Below are 24,920 nucleotides of genomic sequence, written 5' to 3' on the forward strand. Positions count from 1 at the left end.
AGTATGTTAATGCGCTCCTTATAAGCAGGGACATCTCTCAAAGACAGTATTTCTTCAAACGTCGTGAAGAATCTATCGTACAAGCTTTAAACAAAGTGTTAAAAAATATTGCAAAAGGGCACGATAAACGTACGAGTGAAAAGCCAAAGGAGACTTTTACACAGACGCGTCGTTTGATGAGAATGGTTATTAAAGTCACGATAGAAGATTTGTCCAAAAAAAACCCTCTTTATTGCCTCGAAACAAAAAGTGAGAAAAGCAGTTCCGTCGCTCAACTGGCGAACAATATTTTAACAAGTCGCCCGAAGCAACTTCATTGTTTGCAGACAGGCAAACTTCTCGAAGAATACGTTTTGTACAAATAGAATCCAAACGCTGCCAGTAGCACAAACACGTAATAAAGTCGACGGACCTGGCTATCGTACAACGTGGCGCGACTGACGAACGAAAATTTCATAATGGAGAGATATGAAATTCGGTTGAAAGAGGAGCGGTCTTTTCCAGCACGGGGAATCTGATTTAAAAGAAAAAGAAAAAAAGATGGAAATAGAAAAGGAAGAAAGACGATCGAAAAAGAAACGAAGAGAAGGAAAATGGAGATTATAAGAGAGAAGGTCGTGTCGAGGAAATTTCGGACATCCTGTCGGAGCAGCCACTTCGATAAGACGTTCCAGATTCGAGTATGGGACGAATGAAGATCAGGGCGCCGCGAAGGCAGAGAAACGGGAGAGTAACTCGATAAAATTGACCGAGTTATACGGCTGCACGAGCGGTTCGGCGCTCCTCTGCGCCGTCTTCGCGCTGTCCACCGGCGTCACACAAATCTAATTCCTGTCCCTGATAACCGAACTCATGCCGACCGTGGCAGAATATTCCGCCAGAATCGAACTCCTTCGGAATTTTTCGCTGTCGGCATATTTCAGACGCAGCTATTCCCGACTACGTAAGACTACGTAGGTGGAAACGTTCGACGCAACAAATAATCGTAGCTGATGCTGCGAGAACCAGCGAGATTTCTTCGAGACGCGAGACAAATAGAGAAATACGACGAATTCGTCGTTTACTTCTTTCGAGATCGTGGAATTGGGGAAGAAAGCTACTTTCCATTCTAGCAGCGAGACTAAATTCTCTGCTCCCTTTTTCACTTGGACTATCTAAAACTGCGACTTTTGTTCGTAACTTGAGCGACATATTTAATACGTTTATAAAAATTTGATACGGTAAGCGTTCAGATGCTGCTTCTATTAATTAGTAATTTGAATTTAGCGTTACAACTGTGAATAACGGTATTTTTTACTTTATTAAAATTGTCTACGGTGATAGAATTCTTAAATTCTTGTTTTGACCGGTAGAGCGCATATGGGTACAGGTTTTTTAATATTCCCTAAAAGTACATATCTATATCCAAAAACATGGATGTTTCGGGGTAAGCAGTCGAAACGCACGATTAAAAGCACATACCGTGAGATATTTGTTTACCCGGAACGCGTTTTCCACTCGAATGGAAATCAATCGGCGTCCGAGCAACGAATATCGAAAGGGGAATTAATTTCAGCGACTCGTTCCGCTATCCAGTTAGACTGTCCCTCCTACTTTGAGAAGCATGGAACGCGCGTTACCCCTTATTTCTGCCAGCAGATTGCCCGTTGCCACGGCGTATGAATTTAAATGTCCTCGACCGAGCCAGTACCGTTAGTTGCCCGACTCGAATTCCACCGCAACGTCCGTGTGTGTACCTTCGCGAGACGCGCATCCAAAGGGCCGCATTCGCGATTTTAAATAACGTTTGTCTCTAAACGCGTCAACTCCCTACAACATTACCGTACGTTCCCATTAGAAACATCTCTCTAATTGTTCTATTGGGTTGATGAGTGCGAAACGTCATTTCTTTGTTTCTTCTTTCTTTTTTTCAAATAAGATTTTAACGTAATTTCTACGAGGCACTATATCGCTTGATCTCGACGATCTCTACGCACGTTCAGTGTACTTTTCTAGTCGCTAACTGGCTTCGTTATAGTAGATCTATAAAAATTAGCGAATCTGGAATAAATCGAATGGAATAAAAAGGATGTAACATAATAATATATAATATAAGTCTTGGAAGATGTAACTCTTTTTAATCTTTAACTTTTTCCAAATGCTAAATTTATGTCCCCGTGCCAGTTTTTCCAATCGTAAATTCAAACTTTGGACAAACGATATTTCATACGCGCAGTAGAAATAGTAGAAATTAAGATAAAAGTGGTGTACCTAAAGGGGAAGAAGGGATATCAAAATGAAAGAAAAGTTAAATTCCATAAAGTATCGTTAAGAAGATCGGAAGAAACGTAAGGAAGACAAAGGAACTGGTGGAAATTTAGAGTTTTTGTGCAAGTCGTACGCGCACCCTCAGGCACGTCCATCCGTTACGTTGCTATATTCTCATCACTCTCTTTCCACGTAATTTATGAGTTTTAATTAGCCAAGATGCCCGAGGCTACAGCGACTCCTGGCATTATCGTAACTAACCTTACCACCGTCGTATCACTGTTACACCGGGAAACTCAGCCCTAAAGTTGTTCCGTACTCGTCATCAACGAAAACGACCAAGCCATCGTTAAGATCGTGCTTCGCGCGACAACATATCGAATTAAATGCGAAACTTGTACGTCCCGCAAGCTAGAACGACCGATTCCTTTCCTTTCGACGGTCAGCGAACGATATCGATTCGCGGCGATTATTAGCCGGATTAATGGACAACATATTTCTTTGGGCGTTATCGTTTCGATCCTGTGGGGCAGGAGACGGTGTCCCTTTGTTCCGCGATACAGCCTGTTGCTCCACGCTATTTACAAGGGGTAGTTATCGTTTTACGTGGCGGATTTTCGAAAATTTTCCACCCTCTTCGATCCACGACGAAACGTCTAAACGAGTGCCGTATAAATATCGCGGACGCTTACGAGCACGTGAAAATCTTATCGATGATTCGATGTTTTAAGGAGATCGTTACGTAATAGTTTTTATCACCGAGAAGCGGTTTATCGTCCGTATCATCGGTCGGCTAGGAACAGTTACTCAGAAACTTATATATTGCTAATATATATTTTCTTCTCGTGTATGGAGCTTCGTTGTATAGTTCGTCGTATAATATATTTTATATAAAACGAAACGAAAGATAGAGAAATGTAAAACGAAGCATTGTTCGAAGCAAGAACGAGTCTTTCGGTAAATGAAATTACGTTTCGCCATGTATCTACGTGATTGTTTTTCGTCGCGAAGGAAACAGAATTTTCTTGGTTATCTAGTGAGAAAGAGTGAAATATTTGCTGTTTCAGGTATGGAATGTTTTGTATCAAATTACTCGTCCTAAGTGCGTATTGCTACGTGAATAATTAGGATTAAAGTCTTACCTGCAGCACCGATTTGTCAAAGCCCGCTACAAGAACGGAGGGTGAGGAAGAAGGCGAAGGCGAGGACGAGGGCGAGGTGGTATAGGCCGAAGGACTAGTGGCAGTAACGGGGGTCGAGGGTGTCGAGGGGGCAGGGGAAGGTGTCAACCCCCGAGGGCCCCCTGCAGTTGCACCCGATGCCCCCGGTGCAGTTCCTGCAGTTTTTTCCACTTCTGTAACAGAAAAACCAAAATTCCATTAAGCACAAGGTAAAATACGATGTAAAAGCTTAAGAAACGATAATTTTCATTCTACGTAATTTACTGCCCGATACTAACAATATATATCGATTAACTTAATCGTTAATCAATCATAATTAACGATATCAAGAGTAAACTGAATTGACGATTTCTCGAAAAACAATAAATCATCTGTAAATTAATAGCGAGGCTCTTGGACGGCCGAATGAAAGCATCGAGGAAGATACAACATCGAAAACCGCGGAAAAGTGAAAACCGATATAAACGAGCCACCAAGAACTATCCCAGCGAACGACTACAAAGTCGTCGATTCCAATACAATCAGCTTTGGTTTCGAAATCATATCTCGCGATCCAATCCACGTCGTAACGACGCTATGCGATCTAGACTGCTCGTCCATTGTCCAAATCACTCTTCTACATTGCGGTATAAAAATTCACTCGATTCTCAATCCCACGCTACTCGTACGAAATGCTCACATCCACGGCTGTAATAATAAAATCGCGTAATAAAATCTTCGTGCAAGTCTTTGACCATTAATCTGAGGCTATTCACGGCCGATCGATATTTTCATCAACCGGTATCGATATCCGCCACGCGAATTCCACGTAGCACTCGGGGCCGGTCTCGCGCGTGAATTATACCGGAGCTAGACGTATTAAAAACCATCGTGACCCATTTCGTCGATCGTGACGGGAGACCGGATTCGGCTGGACTGGCGCCACAGTAAGAAAACTTGTAATTTTCCGGTCGGCCGGCGACATTGTATTCTTTCTCACGCGCGGCAATAGATAATAGGAACGAAAGAGGGAGCGAAACTCGGGGCCTGCAGGAAGTCGAAACGAAACTCGGTTTCGAAGCACGTACCCGGACCGAAGGTACGGTCAATTCATTGAATAGGAAAGTAACTTTCATAGTTTATAAGTTTACCCTCGGAACTCACTTCGGATCGAGTTAGCGGGAAGACGCGAGAAGGGAAGGAAGAGAGAGGAGAAGAGGGGAGACAGAGTTCGCGTCAGGATCTCGAGCGAAGATTCTTCGAAGATGCGTTTAATATGCTCGGCTCTAATGTAATTGAAAACTTTCGTTGGATTCGTTTTCGTGGCGGTCGATTTGCAACGCCTGCTTCGCGCAACTTGAAAGCTCGTTCGAAATTCCATAAATTACTGTCCCCGTGATCGAAGCGGTTGAAAATATTTCCGTTCCGCTTGCGTCGAACTTTCAGTGGAATAACATTTCAAGAGCCGGTCCAATTAGACGAATCTTCCAATCGTGGCCAACAGTTCCCTTCGTTCGTTATCTTCCGCGAAATTGTCTCGCTAATAATTTCGCCGCATCTCCTCGCTCGGTTTTAGGCGTACGTATAGTCGCGGTCGGAACGGAATGCGATGGCATTAAACTCAGAGTAACGAGAACAAATCGAGCAGGGAACCAGCGCCCTGATACCGCTTTATTGCCGCCCGTTTCAGTCGCAAAACTTCAAGAAATCGCTTTCCCGTGTCTACGGTTTTCGTAGATGGGGCTCGCGTTCAACCGAATTGATTTCGTCAACCATCATACTTTGAAGGAGCACTCGGTCAAGTATGACATTTCTCGCTTTGTACGCAGTTAACTGGACGATTATAGTTGCACGAGGTGTTCATTTTTTGTCGTCGAAAAATATCGCGTTCAAGGTAAGCGTAAAATAATTATCGCTTTAAATGTTAAAAGCCTTCTTGTTCATTGAAAAGAGGACGAAATTGGAACATAAATATTCCAAGTCCGTAAACAGGATTAAACTCGAGAAGCACAATGAATTCGGCAATTTAATCGAGAAAGAAAAATTACCGCACGGATGCAAACTGGAACAAAAGGTTCTAAACATTGTTCTAAACGTACACTGAAACAACCAAAAGATAAAAGATCACCTTAAAGATATGACTTTTCTGTTCTCGACTGCGGTAAATATCAAAGCGTTTAAGGCCTTCGCAGAGGATCTCGAACGCGACTGATACGCGAAAATATGCCTCTGGAGATCGTAAATTACGCACCGGAGTTGGTCGGAATCCACTTTTGCAAAAGTCGTTATATTTTTATTCGCCCGGCTCTCGTATTGCCCGGCAGTCCCGTGACATTATCTTAACAACCGAGGGATAGGGCAAGTTTTATTGCTGAATTTCGTTACGTTCTTGCCTGCAGTCGGCAACAGAAGCCGGAGAAGATGGAGGGAAGCTTAAGGGTCGAGACGAACGACAGAAACTCGTTTGCTCGCGTAATTACTCATGAGCCATAGAACTTTCACGGACGAAGAAATATTTCTCAAGCGACGGTATCTTAATGTATTCGTCAAAACGTTACTTTCTTTCGTCTAAGCGACTAAAGAGCGACGTCGGTTCCTCGCGGTATTGCCAACAGGTTAATCGCGAAACAAAATCCTCACCCCGAGACTCCGTCTCTTCTCCTTTTTTAATTTCTCGCTGAAACGAAGACCGAATTCGTCTTATCGCCTCGAATTCCTTGCCGAGAGTCAAATATTTGCCGATAATTTATTTCAATTTACGAGAACTTTTGCAACACCTGCCGAAGATATTTCCAAATTCGGCAAACTTTGATAAAAAGGATGAAGATTTACGAATAATTGAAGAAACAGACGAACGAAACCTACTCTTTATACCAACGATTTCAGAAATCTCGACCGATTAGAACGATGATGGCATAATACGAAAAATAGATGTATATCGTTGTTCTGTCTCGACAAAATAATAATCCGTTTCATTAAGAACATCTTGCATGCTTCTAGGAATTGCAGAAACACGAAATCCCAATGCAGCGATATCGACGATTTTGGAATTTGCAGTTAGAGGTTAAAGCGCGTCATAAATTTATAATCCGAACGTTAAATTTCCTATTGCCATATATATTCTCTCGATATCTTTTCACGGTACACCCAGCTCAGTAACAGCACTGAGCCATTCCGCATAATCGTGCGTGCTCTGCGTCGTTACTCGCTCGATTTATTAATAAATTCGTCTGGTAAAAAACGTCAAATTGCGATTAAAACATCGTAAACTCGAGCAACAACTCGCTCGTACGTAGGTGTCAGACATAGTTATTCCTGACGCGGAGGTTAAACAGCGAAATTAACGGCGGACCAGTGTCGTGCGATTTATGAGGTAACGCGGAAACTCCATGATACACTGCACGTCCGTATTTGCGTGCGTGCACCTGTACCCTGCGCTTTCTCTCCGCCCTCGGACGAGAGACGAACTTCCTGCGAAGCGCCAGCAAGACAGAAGAGAGAGACCCGCCGTGTACAAACCTCCAAGTATACCTCCAAGTATACCTCGAACTTGCGTCATAAGTTCGTACCACTAAGTCCTTTTCGCATTCCGAAGTTGGATAGTCGCCGAACTAGTCGCGCTACTTGAGTTACACACTAAATACATAATAACGATGCTCGCGTAAAGCCTGCGCACCATCTCTCGTTTCCATCCCTACACGACCCGCAGTCCCGTTAGATTATGCTAATCGAGAAGGAAATCCCGCTACACCAGAAAGAAACGGAACGCGCGAACGCCGTTTAAAATTCTCCTCGCCTTTTGTTCTTTAGGGGCTTTAGCGGCTGACGCGTACACTCATACGTGACTCGTATCGCAAGATGATATTTTTTCCTCTCCGCGAAATGAAGCGGAAAAAAATTCGCTTGCGCGAGAAATGTCGTGTGTATGTACGTGCGGAGCGTGTGTTACGCTCTTCGGTAGAATAAATCAAATACCACCCCCATGGGGATCGTTTGTCATGCGAGGGATCTGTTTGACTGGCGCTAGTCTTGCGGATCGGGAATAGTTTGGGGTTGTGGGATCTCAAGGAGTTCGAGCCGATTTCTATCCGATCTATCCAATTAGGGAATGCCGTGTAGTAATCGTATCTTGTCAAAACACGAGACAAGATGGAATATTTTAAATACGATATTTGTTACGAGACCACACGCCCTTCCGCTTTAATTCGGAATCTGTAACGCGAGGGACTGGTCCACGAAACGCTACTGAAAGCGAGGGTGTCTTTCTGAAGAGGACATTCGTAACACTTGTCGCCGCAGCAGCTGCCAAGAGGGAGTTATTGCTCTCTCGTAACAACGGCGACAGGGGTGGAACTTTTCCAACTGGTGTACCGTCAACGGGAATCAGACGCCTGGCCAACGGTGGTCTTTGAAAACACGTCAGCTCTTTATCAAAGCTAACAAGAAGCGTCGACTGCCGCGTCGCACCTAACCGAGTGGCTGTCGCACGGAAAAATCCATCTTCCTGCGTGGATGCGGCGGCACCGTATGCTCATAGATACAACCGCAACTTCCCACCAACTACGTGATTTCATACATACGATCGAGTAAACCACGCAACAAGCAAACGTTCTTCCAATCTCCTCGATTATCTCGTTGTCAAAAAATTGTCATCGTAACATCACGCGTTTCTTCCGACATTTACGTTAATTCTGACGTACGTTCCCCGAATTTTTCATCCTATTACGCAAATATGAAATGATCGAACGCAGACGAGAACGTTTCGAAGCTAAAGAGAACGATCTGGGCAGTGTTCGACGCCATCCTCTGGACGCTATTTGTAAGAACAGAAAGACTGGTGCGACGCGCGATTTATCCGCGCGTAGGAGGAGCACCGTGGAGAAGACGAGCTGTAGCTCGGTGGCTGAACAAACACGAAAAAGAGAGACGAGAGAAAGAGTCGGGAAAGGTAAAAGGCGAGAGAGAAAGGTAGGAAAAGAGAGGCAGAAATCCCTTGTTAGCGACTGCTAGGTCCGTCGGGATAAGTGCCGTGGGGTGGTGCACGGTGAAAAATAGGACGAATTTGCAGCGAGAAACATCAATTCTCGCTGGCAGTAGTCTTATTCCGTCGAGGAGGCCCAGCCGGAAGAATCGACCGGAGAAATCGACCAAAGTACTTGAAGCTCGCTTTCTGGTGAAAAATAGGAAAGACCACGCCGCGAGCTTAACTCGACCGTCCGTTCGTCTGTCCGCCTGTCCACCAATGGGGGATAAGCGACGCGACAGCACAGCCCGGGAACCAGAGGAACGAACCTTGACGAGAACACAGAGACAGAGAGTCACGAGGCTCCCCAGGATAAGCAAGGTAAAGAATAGTTGGAGAAAGTGGCGATAGTCGGTGAATGAGAGTGATAGATCGCGCGACGCCATCGACCGACCCTCTTCCACCAATGGCCAGCTCGACCATCGTGCTCCGCAAACTAGAACCCAATCGTTCGACAATCTCGACTTCCGTTTCGCTAAACGCGACCATCCTCGTATTCAGCGCGCGCCCCAGCTGTTTGTTTGCTTCCAAAGACTTTCATATTCGGCTTTAGGCACGATATCGTAGTTGGGGAATATTTTATTTTTCAGGTGTACAGTGTTATACAAGTACAGAGAGGTAAGTAACAATTATTATTCTTATAAGTTACAATTACAAAATATAATTCTTGTTATAAGAAAACGTGGATATAAGAATTCGATTGCTTAGAAGCCATACTGATCTACTCTGTAAATTGAAGAACAGAGAAAAGTGGCTAGAAACGCTGTTTCTCTTCTATCTTGCAACTTGCCATTATTTGTGCTATTTCCTCACATCGCGATAGTCGTAACAAACACAAAGGTGTACGAACGATATCGTGTTTGCTGTAGGGGAGAAAATTGATTAAACGTAACATATATGGAGGCCAAAGAAGCGTAAATGCGAGAGGAGGAAAGGACGAGGGAGAGAACGGGATTGTAATGAAATTCGAAGAATGAAAGTACAAATGTGTTAATTATCGTACGTGATTGTAAAGAGGAAAGAGTTGGAACGATAGAGGGAACGAAAGAATTGGAAGGAAAAAAAGAAGTCGAAGCTATTTCGAGGCAGCCAGCGTATCCGGTGTTCGCGTTTGAGTCGCTATTAAGCGGCGAAGAAAACCAAGCGGAAAATCGAATGAAGGCTCAGCGGCGGGAACGCGTCGTTGCCGTCTAAAAATTAACGCGTTTAATTCCCAGCGTCGGCGATCGCGTCGATCCGTGTATTTCACAGAGAACGGGCGGGAAAAAATGTTAAAAATATTTTACAACGATAAATCATGACGAATTCGCGTGGCGTGGCGAGGCAACACCTGTCACGCCGTTATGGAGTCTGTATTTTAATCGGCAGAGAAGGTTTATACGTCGAGCATCATCCTGGTGAAACCGACACGGGACAAGAAACGTATAGCGAAATTCGACCAGCAACTAATCGCGCGAGACGCAGATCGCTTCCATTAAAACGTTCCAGATATTTATTCGAATTTTTCAATGACGAACAATGAACGATAAATCACGAGGTGATCGATCGGAAGAGAACCAACAACGAGAACGTAGTCCGATTTTATGCACCACCACCGGTTGAAAAGTGATACACGCATCGACGAACGGTTCAACCCTGGCTATTGTATGACCATTAACGAATCAAAGTAATTAGCTAGACGCGTATTGTGCGTGGCGAACGTCGAACAAAGCTCGTAAATCGTTTCGCGCTGAAAAGCGCGATGCATTGCCATGGCCCGTAACCGTTCAGCCAGACAAATCGCCGTCAATAAAACAAATAGATATCCGTCGACGATGCGAATGTAAATGAATCGATAAAATCATGACGAACGAGGACAGGCAGGACAGGATTAAAAGATTTCCGTGGATAAACCGAGAGGCGAAAGCTCTTCTCCGCGTGTCCGCAACAACAAGCCGCCGTAGCTGGAAACTATGGCCGGACCGTGAATTAAAATAAAGCGTCTGCACGCTTCCTACCAAGAATACCAACTTCACGGAAGCTTAAAACTTCGGCTTGCCGTTAATGCTTGCCCTCGTTTCCCGTGATTTTCAGTAAAACTCTCTCGTAACGTCGAGTAAATCTTCCGACGGATTCCCGTTACGACGAACTCGCTCTGCCTCTACTCCTCCACCGGTATAAAATATAGATTATCATCGTGCGTTTACGTGCGTGAGGGCGCGCGCGCGCCTCTCTGTCGGTTCGTCTAAACGTGCAAAATGTTTGAACTTTTAATCGAGAAAAATAAAGAATCGTGGGAAAAAACACGGTGAAAATTGGAAAAAGATATTAACGCTGAAATCGACGGTTAAACGGGATTGAAAAATTCATAAGGAGGAAAACGAGACCAAGTGGCTCGTTATATTTTTTTCAACAGTTTGGCGTTTAACTTTATGGAGGCGAGTGAGAACACGGGTAACCGATTTAATGAAAAATTTATCGCATAAACACAGAAAGAGATCCAAAAAAGAAAAAAAAAAATAAATATAACGACTAGAGGCACGCGCATGGTGGTACAAGGGGCTATTAGTCGTACTTGTTCCATTATTTCGATTTTAATTTGGGTTCCAACTGTATACCTGTTAAATATTTACCAGTGCTTTACTACCCTCTTCGCGTTTTCTGTACCCTATACGTGTCCTAACGGCAACATATTCGGCACATTATTACCTTCACCCGACTTTACCTTGCGTAAACTAGAGCGTTTTAGTATTAAGGTGTCGTGTAACAAATGAGTTTTGTTACTACGATGTCTTCGTTATGAATATCCCTCGTACCAAACTTTTACGTAGCCACTTTTACGTAAAATTTCACGTGGATCTGGCGGTTCAAGAATTTTCCTACGGGTTAATGTAGTTTAATTGAAGTTAATTTAATTCGATTTAATAAGCACACGGGCAAGGAACCCTTTTACGAGAAGCTGATATAGAGTAAGAGAAAAGCAAGTGTCGAGATGATACAGTCGCTGTGAGGCAGTGAGACGAGCATGTGTATAAATACGCTGTACTAAAACTAAGCCAGCTACCGCTCGGGTTAGCTGAGATTACGCACACCTTTCTTCGTTGGTTGAGCTGGAAGAACGAGTAATGCCATTGCATAAAACGTTGCCTAAATCGCATATACGAGCTATAGAATTAATAGTAATTGAGCGAGAAGCTAATTGGCAGCAACGCGTATCTCTCCTCTTTCCTTTTAAATCAAACAACGTGCTTTCGCTGTAAAAACTTGAAAGAACACCCGCGCGAGAGGGTAACGTTGCCAGCGAACAGCGGCTAATTTAAACGGACGACGCATGCAGTTTCTCGCTCGAACGATACCTCTTAAACGTTCTATCGCGAAGCAAAGCGATAGAAAAAAAAGGGAAGAAAAAATAGAGGTGAGAAAGAAAAGGAAATGAAGAGGAAGAGAAGAAAAAAAGGAAAGAAAATGGACCGACGCTTTTCTCCCCGTGGAACCATCATGGCAAAGGACGAATTAATCTGGCTTCACGCAGAGCGAGCGGCCCTTTTGCCCCACGTTTTCGATGTAATTGAATCTCTCGTCTTTGCCAAGGCAATTGTTCCGCCCTTCTCGCCCCCGGCCGAGAATTCAGGGCTGCTCTCTTACCGCGAGAAATTAATCTTCTCTTTCGCGGAAGCGATTCCACCGGCGAACTCGGTGGGGGATAGAGAAAAATAAAAGTGATAGAGCGCTAGGTTCGGTTTTCGATCGGTCGGCAAGAGCCATTCGTACTCTTCCCCGGGCTCGATTGAAAATAAATTCTCTCCATCAGCCTTCTCTCGATGCTCCTTGCTCACACGCCACGATCCTATGCCTCGTGATCCTTCGTTTCGAATTCAAGTATAAAGCACAGAGCAATGATAGAGTATCGGCGATCTACGACTGTAATATTTCGGTAAGAAGAATTGAGAGGAAGAGCCATTGCAAAGAACAAATTATATGCAGCGTATATACCGTGACAAGTATCGGCATATATCTGTGTCTTTCAAGGTAGTATTTCTTTATCAAGGTCCATATTTCATTTTCATGGTAGATATGAAATTTGCCTGGTCGTACGAAAATACTACTAAATGATAAGAAATTGGAAATACATGGAGCCAATTAATTGGTACGGATACAACGATGCGCTAATCCTTCATGCGGCTACGATTTATAATATCAGAAATTTATTCGTGGAAATTTTTCGCGAGAATCTTCGAAAAGAAAAGCTATTACGAGAGATAAATTATTTTTTCAGAAGAAATCAGAAGAGACAAGTCTCGACCAAGCTCCATTAAACCTTATCGTATTAGGATAATAGGATTGCTTTTATTACGCTGTTCTCGAACAAGAATTTCTGTTTATCAGCGTAAGACACTCCCGTCTCGTTCTTTCGGATACTACGTTCGGTGAAGGGCACGAAGACAACGAGGACGGCTCGACCAGTAGAAGAGAGAAGAGGCGCGGGAGAAAAATTACTTTCGCGGCAAGACGTGACGGAAATGCCGGAGCAAAGATTGCAAAATTACGGGACATATTTAAATATTGCGGAGCCCCGTCGAGGAAAGTTTATCGACGGCGAAGCAGCTCCTCTCGAACGACGGCGACATAGTCGCAACTTTTAACGCGAAGGATGGCACCTGTAGGTCGAAATTACCGAGATTTAATAAATCCTGCCGTCCTCGAAGCGGCGTAAAAAGTTTGACGAAGAGCTATGGAAGATCGAAAGACTGCGATAAGTCGAAAAATGAAAAAAAAAAAAAAAAAGAAACGAAATGAAAGAGAATCGGGAACCGATGCATCGCGCTCGAGTTCAGACCTTCGAAATTGAATACGTTCGCGTTTCCGTTAACGCCTCGTTCTTTTCGTTCTTCGCGACTGCAATTACAGTTTATGGGAAAGTTGATTTCTGTTAAAGTCCGCTAATTTTTACGACATCGACTTAACCCCTTGCGCCTTACGATTTCTTTGGAAATTATTTAAGTTTATCTATTATTAAGTTAGCTGTTCACTTCTACAGCATCGTGTCAGACTAACATCAAAATGTATGTAATTCTAATGTAACATAATCTTCGATCGATATACCAAACTTTGTTACAAATGTAATTTACTTTCGTCGAGTGTGACGTGGTATTATGAGGCAAGGAGATAAATTTAAGGGTCCCTGTTCTAGAATAATGCAAGTTTGAAAGACTATCAACGGCGTAGGTAAATGACGTAAGAAAAATATAACGTTTCGATGTCGAGGAAACTTCACTCTTATGAAATTTTTGCACGTTCCAATGCTCGACGTTCGTTTGCACGTTCTCGCGCTAAAAGGTCTATCAAAAACCGCAACGCAGTAGGAGAACGCGTTCGCGGTCTGGAACGCATCTCACGGCATCTTCTATGCGCGATAAAAGCAGATGAAAAACGTTGCGGGCCGGTGTACGAATAAAAGGCGCGAACGGGTGCTCCTTCGTCTCGCTCGTCGACAAAGAATATAAATCATATGCTTAAGGAAGTAGTACGGCGGGCATGGTGCTCCTTTTGTACGGAAGATTACGGAGTGCAAAGGAGTTTCCTCATTTTTCATCGTGGCGACCGTCGGAATTAACATATTCATAAGATATTTATCAACGTATCTCTTTGACACCTATTTTTTGAGCACACCGCTTATGAAACGAATAAATTAGACGGAACGAGGGGCCATCTTTCCTCGGCTGACGCACAGAAGGAGATGGAAAGAGGGAGAACAAGAGGACGAAAGCTTGGGCCGTGCTACGTAAAATATAATACACGATGTATTCTGGCCAATGGCGAACTTTTTTCTCCTTATGAAAGTAACAAAAAAAAGAGAGAGAGAGAAAGGAGAAGAAAGAGCAAGCTAGGCAAACGAAACGCCGAGGAAGAAAAAATCATAGAAAATAAAAGAAATTCTCGACTCAGGTTGATCAACGTGTTTACGAGACATGGTTCGGCAAACAAGACGACGAAAATTTCGACCGTGCCACGTAAAATATAATACACGATGTATTCTGGTCAGCCACGAATTTTTTTCCTTTGTTAAAACAGGTAAAATAGAGAAAAAGAGAGAAGGGTAGGGAAATGAAGCGTGTACAGTGAACGAAATCTGGAAAAATAGGAAAAATTTGAAGAGAGAAAAATCAGGGAGAACATCCTCGATGTATTCGTGATACGGCGTGGCGTTTAAACAGAAAGATGACCAGTTTCTGCAGGCTTGTACCTGTGCTTATACCTTGGTTATACGCGAACACAGAGCGGCGTACGTAATTCTAGGATGACGTTGGTGCCTGGAAACCTCGAATAGCTCGTGCTACGCAATCGTCTTAAACAGCCTTCGTAATAGAACAGGGGATTTGACGCGGACACGATCATCGGTAACGCGTTCTCTGCCATGAACACAGGCACGCACACGCGCACGGCTACGTTCATCGTGCGGTGTGCAAACACGAGGCTCGGTTGACGGCGTATGCATAATTCAGGAATGCGTGTGTCGTCGATACGGCAGCGAACGACGCACGATAGTTATGCATATGTTCCGTGCGGATGCTATGCCGCATACCGTCTCTCTCTTCCTCTTCCTCTGTCTCTCGTTCACGTTCGCTATACGCTTCAGCTTCGATTTGTCTGTCTGTCTGTCTCTCTCTCTCTCGCTCTCTCTCTCTCTCTCTTTCTCTCTTTCCGTTTCTACCACCTCGTCCGAATGCACTCCACTGATTTTTTGGCTGTAGGCCAACACCGACACCATCGAAGAATCTGTTGTATTGCACGCTGCCGGCACTAGAGGTTGTTTCCGAGGATCTCGACCTCTTCGTGAGGGAAGTTTGTCCATTATTGCTTCCAAAAGATCTACGGGAAGTCACGGAATATCGAGAGGATAAATTACATTTGCGAGTGGATGTATCGAAACGAGTGGAACGTTGCTAAAATATTTGATACAGTCGTGAACCAGGCACGAAAATTATCCGGAGGAATTGTTGGAAAATTATTGTAAAACGCTCGAGCCACGTTTAATGTCCCTCGAGGATCACTCGAGATCATTCGAAGTTGTTCGATGTTGTTTGAAAATGAAGTGTTTAAAAGTTTTGCTGAAAGCTGCCGACCGTGCAACACGTCCTAGTGTAAACTTGTAAAATATCACGCGACATATGCAAAATCGATGGTTTCTTTCAATCAAGTATGCAAATTAATGGGAACACGTCGCAGAGCAACTGATCGCTAAAAGCGTCAAGAGAAAGCTTTAAAATACTCCGGATACTCCATAGCGACAATCAGCTTGTTATAGCAAACCTTTTTCCTACAACTTCGGTAACAAGAATTTTCGAAGCTTTCCGGAGTAGCGTTGGCGTTGGCGGAGGCTTAGCGGAACTAAAACAGGGCTTAAATCTTAGTTCATTCTCCGTAACTCGGCAACAATCGTCTTAACGGTTAAGTTCAATTTCTTGTTTTTCTCCTCGCGAACGCTTTGTTTCGATCATTCTTACGCTCCTCCTACGGTCGTCAGTCCGCTTAATCTCGAAAGTTATCAGACCTTACTGCTTACTTAGTCGTAAAACCGGCAAACGAACGTAGAGTGGGAAGAAGTTCGAACGATAATCCCGGCGTGGCCGTGCGACATTTAACGAGCCACGTAAATGGCGAAGTTTACGATTTTGGCTTTTATTTAGAAAGTTCGGAACCAACGGAGACGTCGCCGGGTCCTCGTCAAGTCGATGCACGCACACATACGCGTGACACGCACACTCGCAATGACAGGGCAAGCTCAAACACACCGTAAAAGGGAACTCACCCTCGCCACTCCAGTAAATAATTAACCGTATAGTCGGGGCTCGAGTGTTCACTCCTCGACTGAAGGATTCCCCTTCGCTCCATCTTTCGACAGCAGACGTTACCTGGACGAAGATACTATTCGTGCACATCCTCGCGATTCTCATTAAAAATACCGTTTCCTATCTTCCCCCTTCCCCCTCCCCCATTCACCTCCCTCTCTCTTTCTCTCTTTCACTCTCGTTTCACGCGTGACGTCTTTGGCGCCTGATTTTATCCTGCCCTGTGACGAAGAACGAGCCGAAGGAATAACGATGAGAACAAAGGGGGATAAAGGCGATTCATCTCTAGATCCGACATGGGCGACAACTTTTCTTCATAGCGCGAGTAATTTCTAGATTTCAAACTAGATGGTTAAAAGATTATAGAATCTTGTTAAATAATTCGTCACACGTAGCACCGTGTGATTGAAACTATTCAATTTCTCACCTACAGCTCGCGGACGTTCGTCACATCATGGATAATTGAATGAAATTCTCCGAATCCAGTTCGACACCGGTCCCGAGAGAAGGACGACTTTAATATAGAGCCGCGCCACTTTAAGGAGATGAAACCGTACCTGCGCAGACATTACTCGATTTCATCATCGTGGCGGAGCACGCAAATTTGAAATGACATCCCTTGCAAGTTCGACGCTAAAGAACTCGGTATTCTCTCGTAAAATGTCAGGTGGCCAGGTGGTGCTTTTAGTTTACGGGTCTCGTTACTGCTTTATCGTGTGTGTCGAGATCAATAACGCTCTAGCTATGACGATATATTTTCCCTCGGTGATCCGCGGCAGTAGCTTTGACAAATCCCGGACCTGTACACGCGGCTCCTTCTCCCGTATTCTCTTCGTTTCTTCTCTTTTCTCGCTCCTTTTACCATATTCTTCGTGCTCCCACCAGCGGATGACTGATTATGTAAAGATGTTCACCACGTCATCTGTCTCTTGAAATAAATTTCATGGAACCGCGAAGATGTACTGTTTTTCTAAGTACCGAGTTCTGAGAAACGAGGTTTTCTTATATTCCCTTGGCACGAATATGCGCCGTAATGTAGAGAAAAATGCGCTGAATGCGAACCTCGAAAGCTTTCAAGTCGGGAAAAAGTTCCTACGTACGTTCCTCCTTCGCGTTTACGTGCCTTTGTACCGATTTCCAACCCCGAAAACGCGAGAGTCCGCATTAAAAAAACCGATGATAATCCGAACGATGACGAACGAAATACGCAACGATGCGTACTTTCCTCAAAGTAACGTTAAGAAGTATAAAGAAAGAACGGTATCGAAGTTCAATAATTGCGAACAAGCTCTGACAAAACACTGATTCGCTAGGATTTCTCGGTTATCCGATGTACGATTATTCGAAAACGCGATAAAAGTTCGGTGAACGCATTGCGTCGGTTCGTTGCAGATAATAACACGTCCGTAATAACACGCCGTGTTAAATCGAAGAGTGCTAAAAAATTCATTAAATTCACTCGCCAATTTTCTACTAACAAGGATCGGTTACAAGCACGATTTCTACGCTGCTGGCAATAAAATCTCGACGTAAAACGGACGAGAAAATTGTATATTTGTTTTATTATAACTGTATTTTTAAGAGCTACGTTCGAGGTAATTAATCATCCTTTATTCTACGATATTATAATCAATAGAGAGCCAGAATCTCTGAAAAGTGTACGTATTTTTTCATTCTTCCATATTATTTTCAATAATAAATATTTTTCTACGTCGCGCGTAAAATAATAACAGACTGCTTCACGGTGAAATTATTTTTGAAGCATATTTCGGAAGAATATGAAGAAAGAAAAACTCTGCTACTTCTACCTACTTCTACTTCTACCTCTTGACTCTTTAAACGACAATTAATTCTTGAAGGAAACGAGTCGGTAATTAATATTTCTCCCCAAACGACTCCATTTAGTTGCACCGGTGAAGGCAAATAGAAATTATTCGAAGCGATTACGTTGAACAAACTGTACGTAAAGCTTGGAAAATCATCCGGGAAGAGTGGCAGATAAGGAAACCTCGCGATACTAGCGGTCGAAGGCTCTCAATCTAATAATACTCGTAAACGACGACGTTCCACTATGTGCACGTGTTCAAATATTAATGCTTTGTATCGCAGGAGCGTGAAATAGGGGCGAGGAAAGGGGCGGGAAAAGGGTTGGGCGCGTTTAGTACACAAGCAAATAATACGCAATGGCGTCGAGTCCGGAATATTGTCGTTGAAGTGATTATCGACATTTAGGCATTCCCAGCCGCCAACAGCAATTTCCGCCCACGCGTGTACGTACATGCCTCGTATAGCATACGCTGTGGAAACTCCAGGTGTGCAATTAAACTGATCCGCAGCGCGTTGATTCGTCCAAGCGATAGAATCTGCGGGAATACGTGTGATCGTCTTGGAAAAAGAACAAGAAATTATCGGCTCGAGCTGATTAGCGCGACTCTACGGGATTTACTTCGCGCGAAATCTAATTAGTAACGAGAATGGAATGAAACACAAAGTCGATTACAGATTCGCTAATCTCCGAAACGAAGAAGAAGAATCGATTACACGATCGTAAAATTGTTCAAACTGAGAAACTTCTATTTTTCTCCTTTTTCTCTTTTTGGACGCCTATTAAAAGCAGTTTCATCCCCTGTCGACCCCGTCTCGTTATCGAGACGATAAAAACCGACGGTGTTTAAAGGAGGAACGGCCGGACGAAATGGTATCGTCGATTTGAGCCCAATTTAATTTGAAAAAAACTTTTAACGACCTCGGTCCTAACAGCGGAACAAGGGACAGCTAAAGAAACAGGGCGGCGCTGGAAACTGGGTGTGAACGCAATTTACTCGTGCGACGCCTTGACGATATTCCGGCTGGTTCTAATATCGTGGACAGGATCGAGAGACAAGGCTGGAGAAGAAATTTATCAGCGAGCTACGCGAAAAACGTCTCAGCGAAGGAAACGCGAAGAATAAGTTCACGGTATAATCGAATTAATCGTAGGTGGTTCGTCGCGAAAGAAACGTTCCTGAAGAAAATTAGCTCGAGACAAAGTGCAGCAGGAAACTCTAATTACGATCGTTACCTCGAGACAAAAGGAACGAACAAAAGGAAACACGATTTCACAGGATATTCACCGAGCAAGGATAATCGAATGCACGCGAAATCAAACTTTTGGGGCGAAAACTAGCGTTGCCGACGTTCCCGTACCGAGTCGTAGCGAAACGTGGCAACCACTGGCTGTCGTGTCACATAAGAGTGGCGAGAGGCGGACAGAGAGTAACAGGCAACGTGTGTTCGTGCATGCCTGTGTGACGAGGGATGCATTCAGAGTAGAGTACCGTCGTGTATCGAGCAAATATTGATTCTGAAGCATACCTGTTTGCTTGACGGCCGCTACGTCGTATTCCCGTGCATTTCTCTCTTCTCTTCGACGATTTCAGATCTCTGCCTCGCACCGCGACGCCTCCCCCCACTGTCCCTATGCCCGTGTATCCAACGGAGAACACGCGCACGATATTATCAATGTAAATACAAAGAATTCCTACTTTCAACCAGATGCTTTTTCGTTCGAAGCCGTACAAACGAATATACAGTCGTGTTTAAAGAACAACGAAGAGCTAAAACTTTTCTCATTTTACGTACCTGAGGACTCGTAGGGGGTTCCAGAGATTTATTCTCTCGATAAGCTGCAGTTGCGGTTAAAAATCGAGAAATTTCATTTCGAACGAACGTGAGTTTCTTCGATTTTGCACGACAAGAAGAGAAAAACGGACATTTCCCTTACAAATCCTTGTACCACATGGACGAGCGTCGGGCGGTACAGCAGACACATGCAGTTTGAATGAACGGCGGACGAACGAAAAAATGGATCGGTGACTTGCAAAGCCATTAACTCGTTTAACCACGAACATCAAACGAACCACGAAGACCGATCATCCAGCTTTGTGCCAGGAAAATCGATTAGCTGTCACTGCCAACACTTAAAACATCGAGTTCCGACAGCTGACTTATTCGTCAACCAGCAGGATCCATTAATTGCGCTTAATTGTCGTCGAGATCGATTCACCGGGTCAAGGAAATCGTTCCTTCGATCGACACTTTTTTTGTATCCTCTGTTGCCGGTTTGACGCTTCCGTCTTGACAGTCTCGTCTTGTAAAACACGAAACACGGTAAGCTGAAAAGCGAGAGAACAAGAAGAGCGTAAGTGATTCTAGTCGAAGCAAAACGATTCGAGGAAACACGTTCGGCGCATTCCGGATGAAGAAAAAGGAAAGCGCGAGGCGTGGCGAACCGAGAGAATAAAATCCCGAGAAACTTCAGTCATAAGGAAACTGGCTGGATCTTCGAATGCTGGTAAAAGCTTGTGCCGGATGAACAAATTTATGCGAGTTCTTTTTTTCTTTTTCCTGTTTCTTTTTTCACGATGCCGCTTTACTCTTTTCCTTCGTTCAGCCGGCACGCTCCTTTGCAAGCAACCCGATGTACAGCACCGTGAAACCCGCTATTAAAGACTGGGCTGGGCCCCTGTATAGAGAGAAGTATCTCCACGAGGTAAAAGCAGCTGCCGTGGACCCGTACAAAAGCCTAAAATGCATATTTCAGGAAATCCACAAGACAAGGCGGGACGAGACGCGCGTAGAATCGCCGTGCTTTATTTATGAACACCTATCCTGCCCCGTATCTCGAACGCTTCGCGCAGTCGAACACGCGTCGCTCCGTGTCACTCCAGAATTTTCCCTCAAAGTAACGCAATTTTTTCGTCCGGCAATCGATAATTTAATCCTAGCAATCTTTTTACGCCATTAAGGAGGATATCAACGCGTCAAGATCAACTTTATTTTCTCTGTCGTAACCATAAAAATGAGAAAAAACAGAGTTTTGGTAAAACTAGTATATCTTAGGATCAACATTTTTTAATCGTGGACACTCTCAAGAATGTTAAATCTTTAGAATGCTACACGGTGGATAGAGAGAAATATTCGAATCGCCCGTTAAACGAGGAATCGCTCGTTCGACTGGCTAATTTGACATTTTCACGAAGATATAATCGTCGTTCGAAACAAGATTTCAATGGAACCGGATTCGAACCTAAATTACACGAGTTCCGGATTACGTGAGACGGTGGTAAGAGTCGGCGACGTGTCTTCAGAGCGCGAGGGTTGTACACGTACGAACGAACCAACTTTCCCTTCGTGCACACGTGTGAAGCTTCAGTGTCAACAGCGCACGAGTAGCGAACCACGTGTACCAGACGAATGTGAAAGACAAGAATGCGAGGGATTTTACAGCGCGATTCCTACGACCCCCTTGTGGCCTGCGGTAAAATAATCCCATGCGGCTCGTATCGCATGCGTAACAACCCCCGAAGAGATCGAAAAATCGAATCCTGAACTCGTAAAGTTACTTGGCTTCCTGTGCCCTATGAAAACCAGAGTACGTCCATCTCGTGTGACACGTGCAATCTCGCCCACCATGATTACTTCTGCTCCAAGATCACAAGGTATTATTTTTATCGTCTACTTTTTTCGTCTTCTCCCCTTCGGATAAAAATATTTCAGAAGACGGTTCGACGTATCGCCTGCTTTTAACGATCGTTGGCAGCACGACTCGTCTACGGACAAACGATTCTCCTTGGGAAATGGATAAATTTCTGAAAAGAAAAGAACGTCGTCGAGCTAGAACGTATGGAAAGCTGTAAATTAAATTCCAGCGATGGAAGAAGAACGAAGAAAGCTTCGCAAATTCACAGAAACGACGCTGTAACGTAGCTGCGTGGACGAGGCCCACGTGGCAAAGAGAGGACGACGCAGAAAGAGAAGAGCGCATCCGGTGCTATTTGTCTCTGACATCGTTCCAGCAGGAGAAGTCTCGTTCCGGACTAAGCTACTTTTGCTTTAGCTACCAACCGACACACACGAGCGAGGCGTCGTTTTATCCCCCGACGACGGAAGATGTCTACCGACATCATTCTGGGCTGTCAGCTTCAAGGACAAAAACTCGAACGTGTCAGCTTGCAAAAAGAGGACGAGAGGGGCTCGAGTTTAAGTCTTACATCCTCCTGGCAAAAATGTACCGCACAGTCGATGACAAAACGTGCAATGAAATTCCGACAAGGCAGATACGAACGACGTCGTACGACCGGAAGATCGTCCGTTGCAGAGAGACACGTATACCTTGAAAGGTTCATCGAAATATCATGCTGCGCCGAAAATACACGATATTCTCTCGTTTCCCCGTTTCTTCCTTCGACAAAGATTGTTATTAAGAAGTTCGATTATTCTGTGCAAAGTTCAAAATGGAATTTCAAAACGTCGAACCTTGTGTGACTCGGATAACCCTAACTTGCTGCGTTGTCTTTAACTGCTTTCGTAAAGTTAACCCCATTGCCGTTCGAAGCATCACACAGTTACTAAACGGAAAGAGATTAAAACGGAACGCGATCAAGGTGCACGCGAGACCTGTCGTGACACCTTTGCTTAGCCACTATCATCTCTTTCGTAACGTGATTCAAACAATCGGAGCAACGTTTCTCCGACTGGTATTTTTCATCTTCCAGTTGCCGCTCCTTTTGTATCCGCCCCGCGCGTCGTAACCCTCTTCTACCCCAATTCTACGGAATAGAAGAAACTCCCCGACGGGACGAAGCCCCGGCAGCTTTGAATCCGACGATGATACTCCAGGTAAGGCCGCCTGGTGCAATAACGAGTACCGCAGGGAAGATCTACCATTGATTTTTATATACGTAGTCCGGATATCCGACCGGCAACCGCCCCCTCAACACCTTCTCCGGGCTCTTTTCTCTCGCCGCCGCTACAACCATCACAATCGCCGTTTGCGCGTCGCCCTCTTTCGCCGAGTTTCACCATTGTTCGTGGATTTAGCCGGCCTACCATGCCCATTGCGGATTGCTTCGTTTCAGACTTCGCACACTAAGTAGCCCGTCCTCCTTTCTACATCCGTGCTCCCGTGTACTACCCCGATAAATTACTGTAATAGCTCTCCTCCAGTTAATTAACCTACCTCCGGTTTTCCAGCCTCCACACCTAACCTCTCGGTTCCAACTATCGTTTCCGCGCAGTAAGAAATTTTATCCGGCGAAAGGCCACGGTTAATGCCGTTCCATCGGTTTGCTCGCTAGTTGGTCGATGGTCGCGTAATCGTTTCGCGAACCATTACAATTTTACAAGATTGACATTTCTGGAAGCTAAGTCTAGACCATAAAACATTTCGTTATTGATACTGTAGATAAGGACTTGTGGCTTCGTAAATGGAATTTACCGATCCACTGTTTGTCCTCTGACTCCACCGACATCGATATTCTGCTCCGAGAATAATCAAACTTTGACGCAATTCTTTACGCAACACTGAGCCGAGGTTAATGCTAGCACGCTTAGTACAAGTAAGTAAGTGATAAACAAACTCAAAAATAATAGAAAGACTAAATACTACAATAAATAATAAGAGTATGTAAAAGATAAAATGAATATTTTTAACAATCGCGTCCAGAACCGAGAACGGAGAGAAAGAGAGGGAGAGAAAGAGAATATTTCGTAGACCGAGAAACGATGGAATTTTATGTACGGGCGAAGCAACTTCCTGACTGCACAAACAGGCTTTAAGCTCTGCCGGGATGTTTGCGTAAGCGGGTAACATATGTGAAGCTAACTGTAGGATTACAGTTGGCGGGCAAAAAGGGTGTAAGATTTATCGTTTAGAACCGTTTAAGCACGGTCATTTCGCACTGACCGGTGCTCTTCTCTATTAGGCTTTAGTTCCCCTTTAAACACGGCTGGCAGATCGATACGATCGCCGTCGAACGAAATTAGAAACAAAACGGACGCCGATGAATTCGCTGTAATTCGTCGAGCAAAGTGTGACTTCTTTTAGGTCGACGATTTTCCGCGAAGCCACTGGGAACGAGACGTACGCCTCGATGCATCCCCGCCAAACGACTTAAACGTTCACTTGGGCCGTCATTTACGACGGTTAAAAGCTGCAGCCGTGTTACTTCGCCAGACGGACGTCCAGAACGGTCTAAAAGAAGAACGCTTTTCTCGTCGATCCGACGTTCTTCGAGGGAAATAACGCGGATCTATAAACCATATAATTCTACGTCTATATAATGGGCATATACAGATTTAATGTGTCTTTTGTTTGCTGTTTATTGGCGAACCTCATAACGGATTTGGTTAAAAACGCGTACGATGAGATCTTCTTGTACGTACATTAACGCGTATGCGTAATTATTCGCTGAACGATTTATTCGTTTCACGTTAACAATTTATTCGAATGAAATCTTAATTAATAGCCGATTCAATGAATTCCTGTCCATTAAATCTAGTTATCTGGTCGTGAATTTCTATTGTTCTATGAACGAAAATCATACGTGGTACGCAGCACCAGTGCATTCTTATTATACGAGCTTCGTAAATTGTTTATCGCTATTACCAGATTAACGATGTTCATATAGACGGTACTCGTATAGATATTAATAATTGTTCGGTAGTAACAGTCAACTTGACCGCGGGAAACAAAAGAGACAAGAAAGAAAGACGGAGGCGGGAGTTGGAAACGTTAAAGGATACAGTCGGATGAACCGCGACATCTGCAACGCCTGTGCGGTTAAACCGTCGATGCAAATTTAACGAAACATCATCGATCAGTCCGCAAACTCGAGATCC

The 24,920-nt window shown here is 44.3% G+C and overlaps 1 protein-coding gene across 9 annotated transcripts in view; it reads right to left on the reverse strand.

The window, feature by feature from the left end:
• LOC122571259 (dystrophin, isoforms A/C/F/G/H) overlaps positions 1-24,920 on the reverse strand; it is a 438,419-nt gene that overhangs the window by 360,357 nt on the left and 53,142 nt on the right. For all 9 annotated transcript variants that reach the window (XM_043734851.1, XM_043734846.1, XM_043734833.1 and 6 more), the window contains one exon: positions 3,390-3,601. In XM_043734851.1, coding sequence (XP_043590786.1) covers positions 3,390-3,601 — 212 coding nt within the window. The remainder of the gene's footprint in view (positions 1-3,389; positions 3,602-24,920) is intronic.

This window comes from Bombus pyrosoma, linkage group LG1, assembly GCF_014825855.1.
Source record: "Bombus pyrosoma isolate SC7728 linkage group LG1, ASM1482585v1, whole genome shotgun sequence".
NCBI lineage: Eukaryota > Metazoa > Arthropoda > Insecta > Hymenoptera > Apidae > Bombus > Bombus pyrosoma.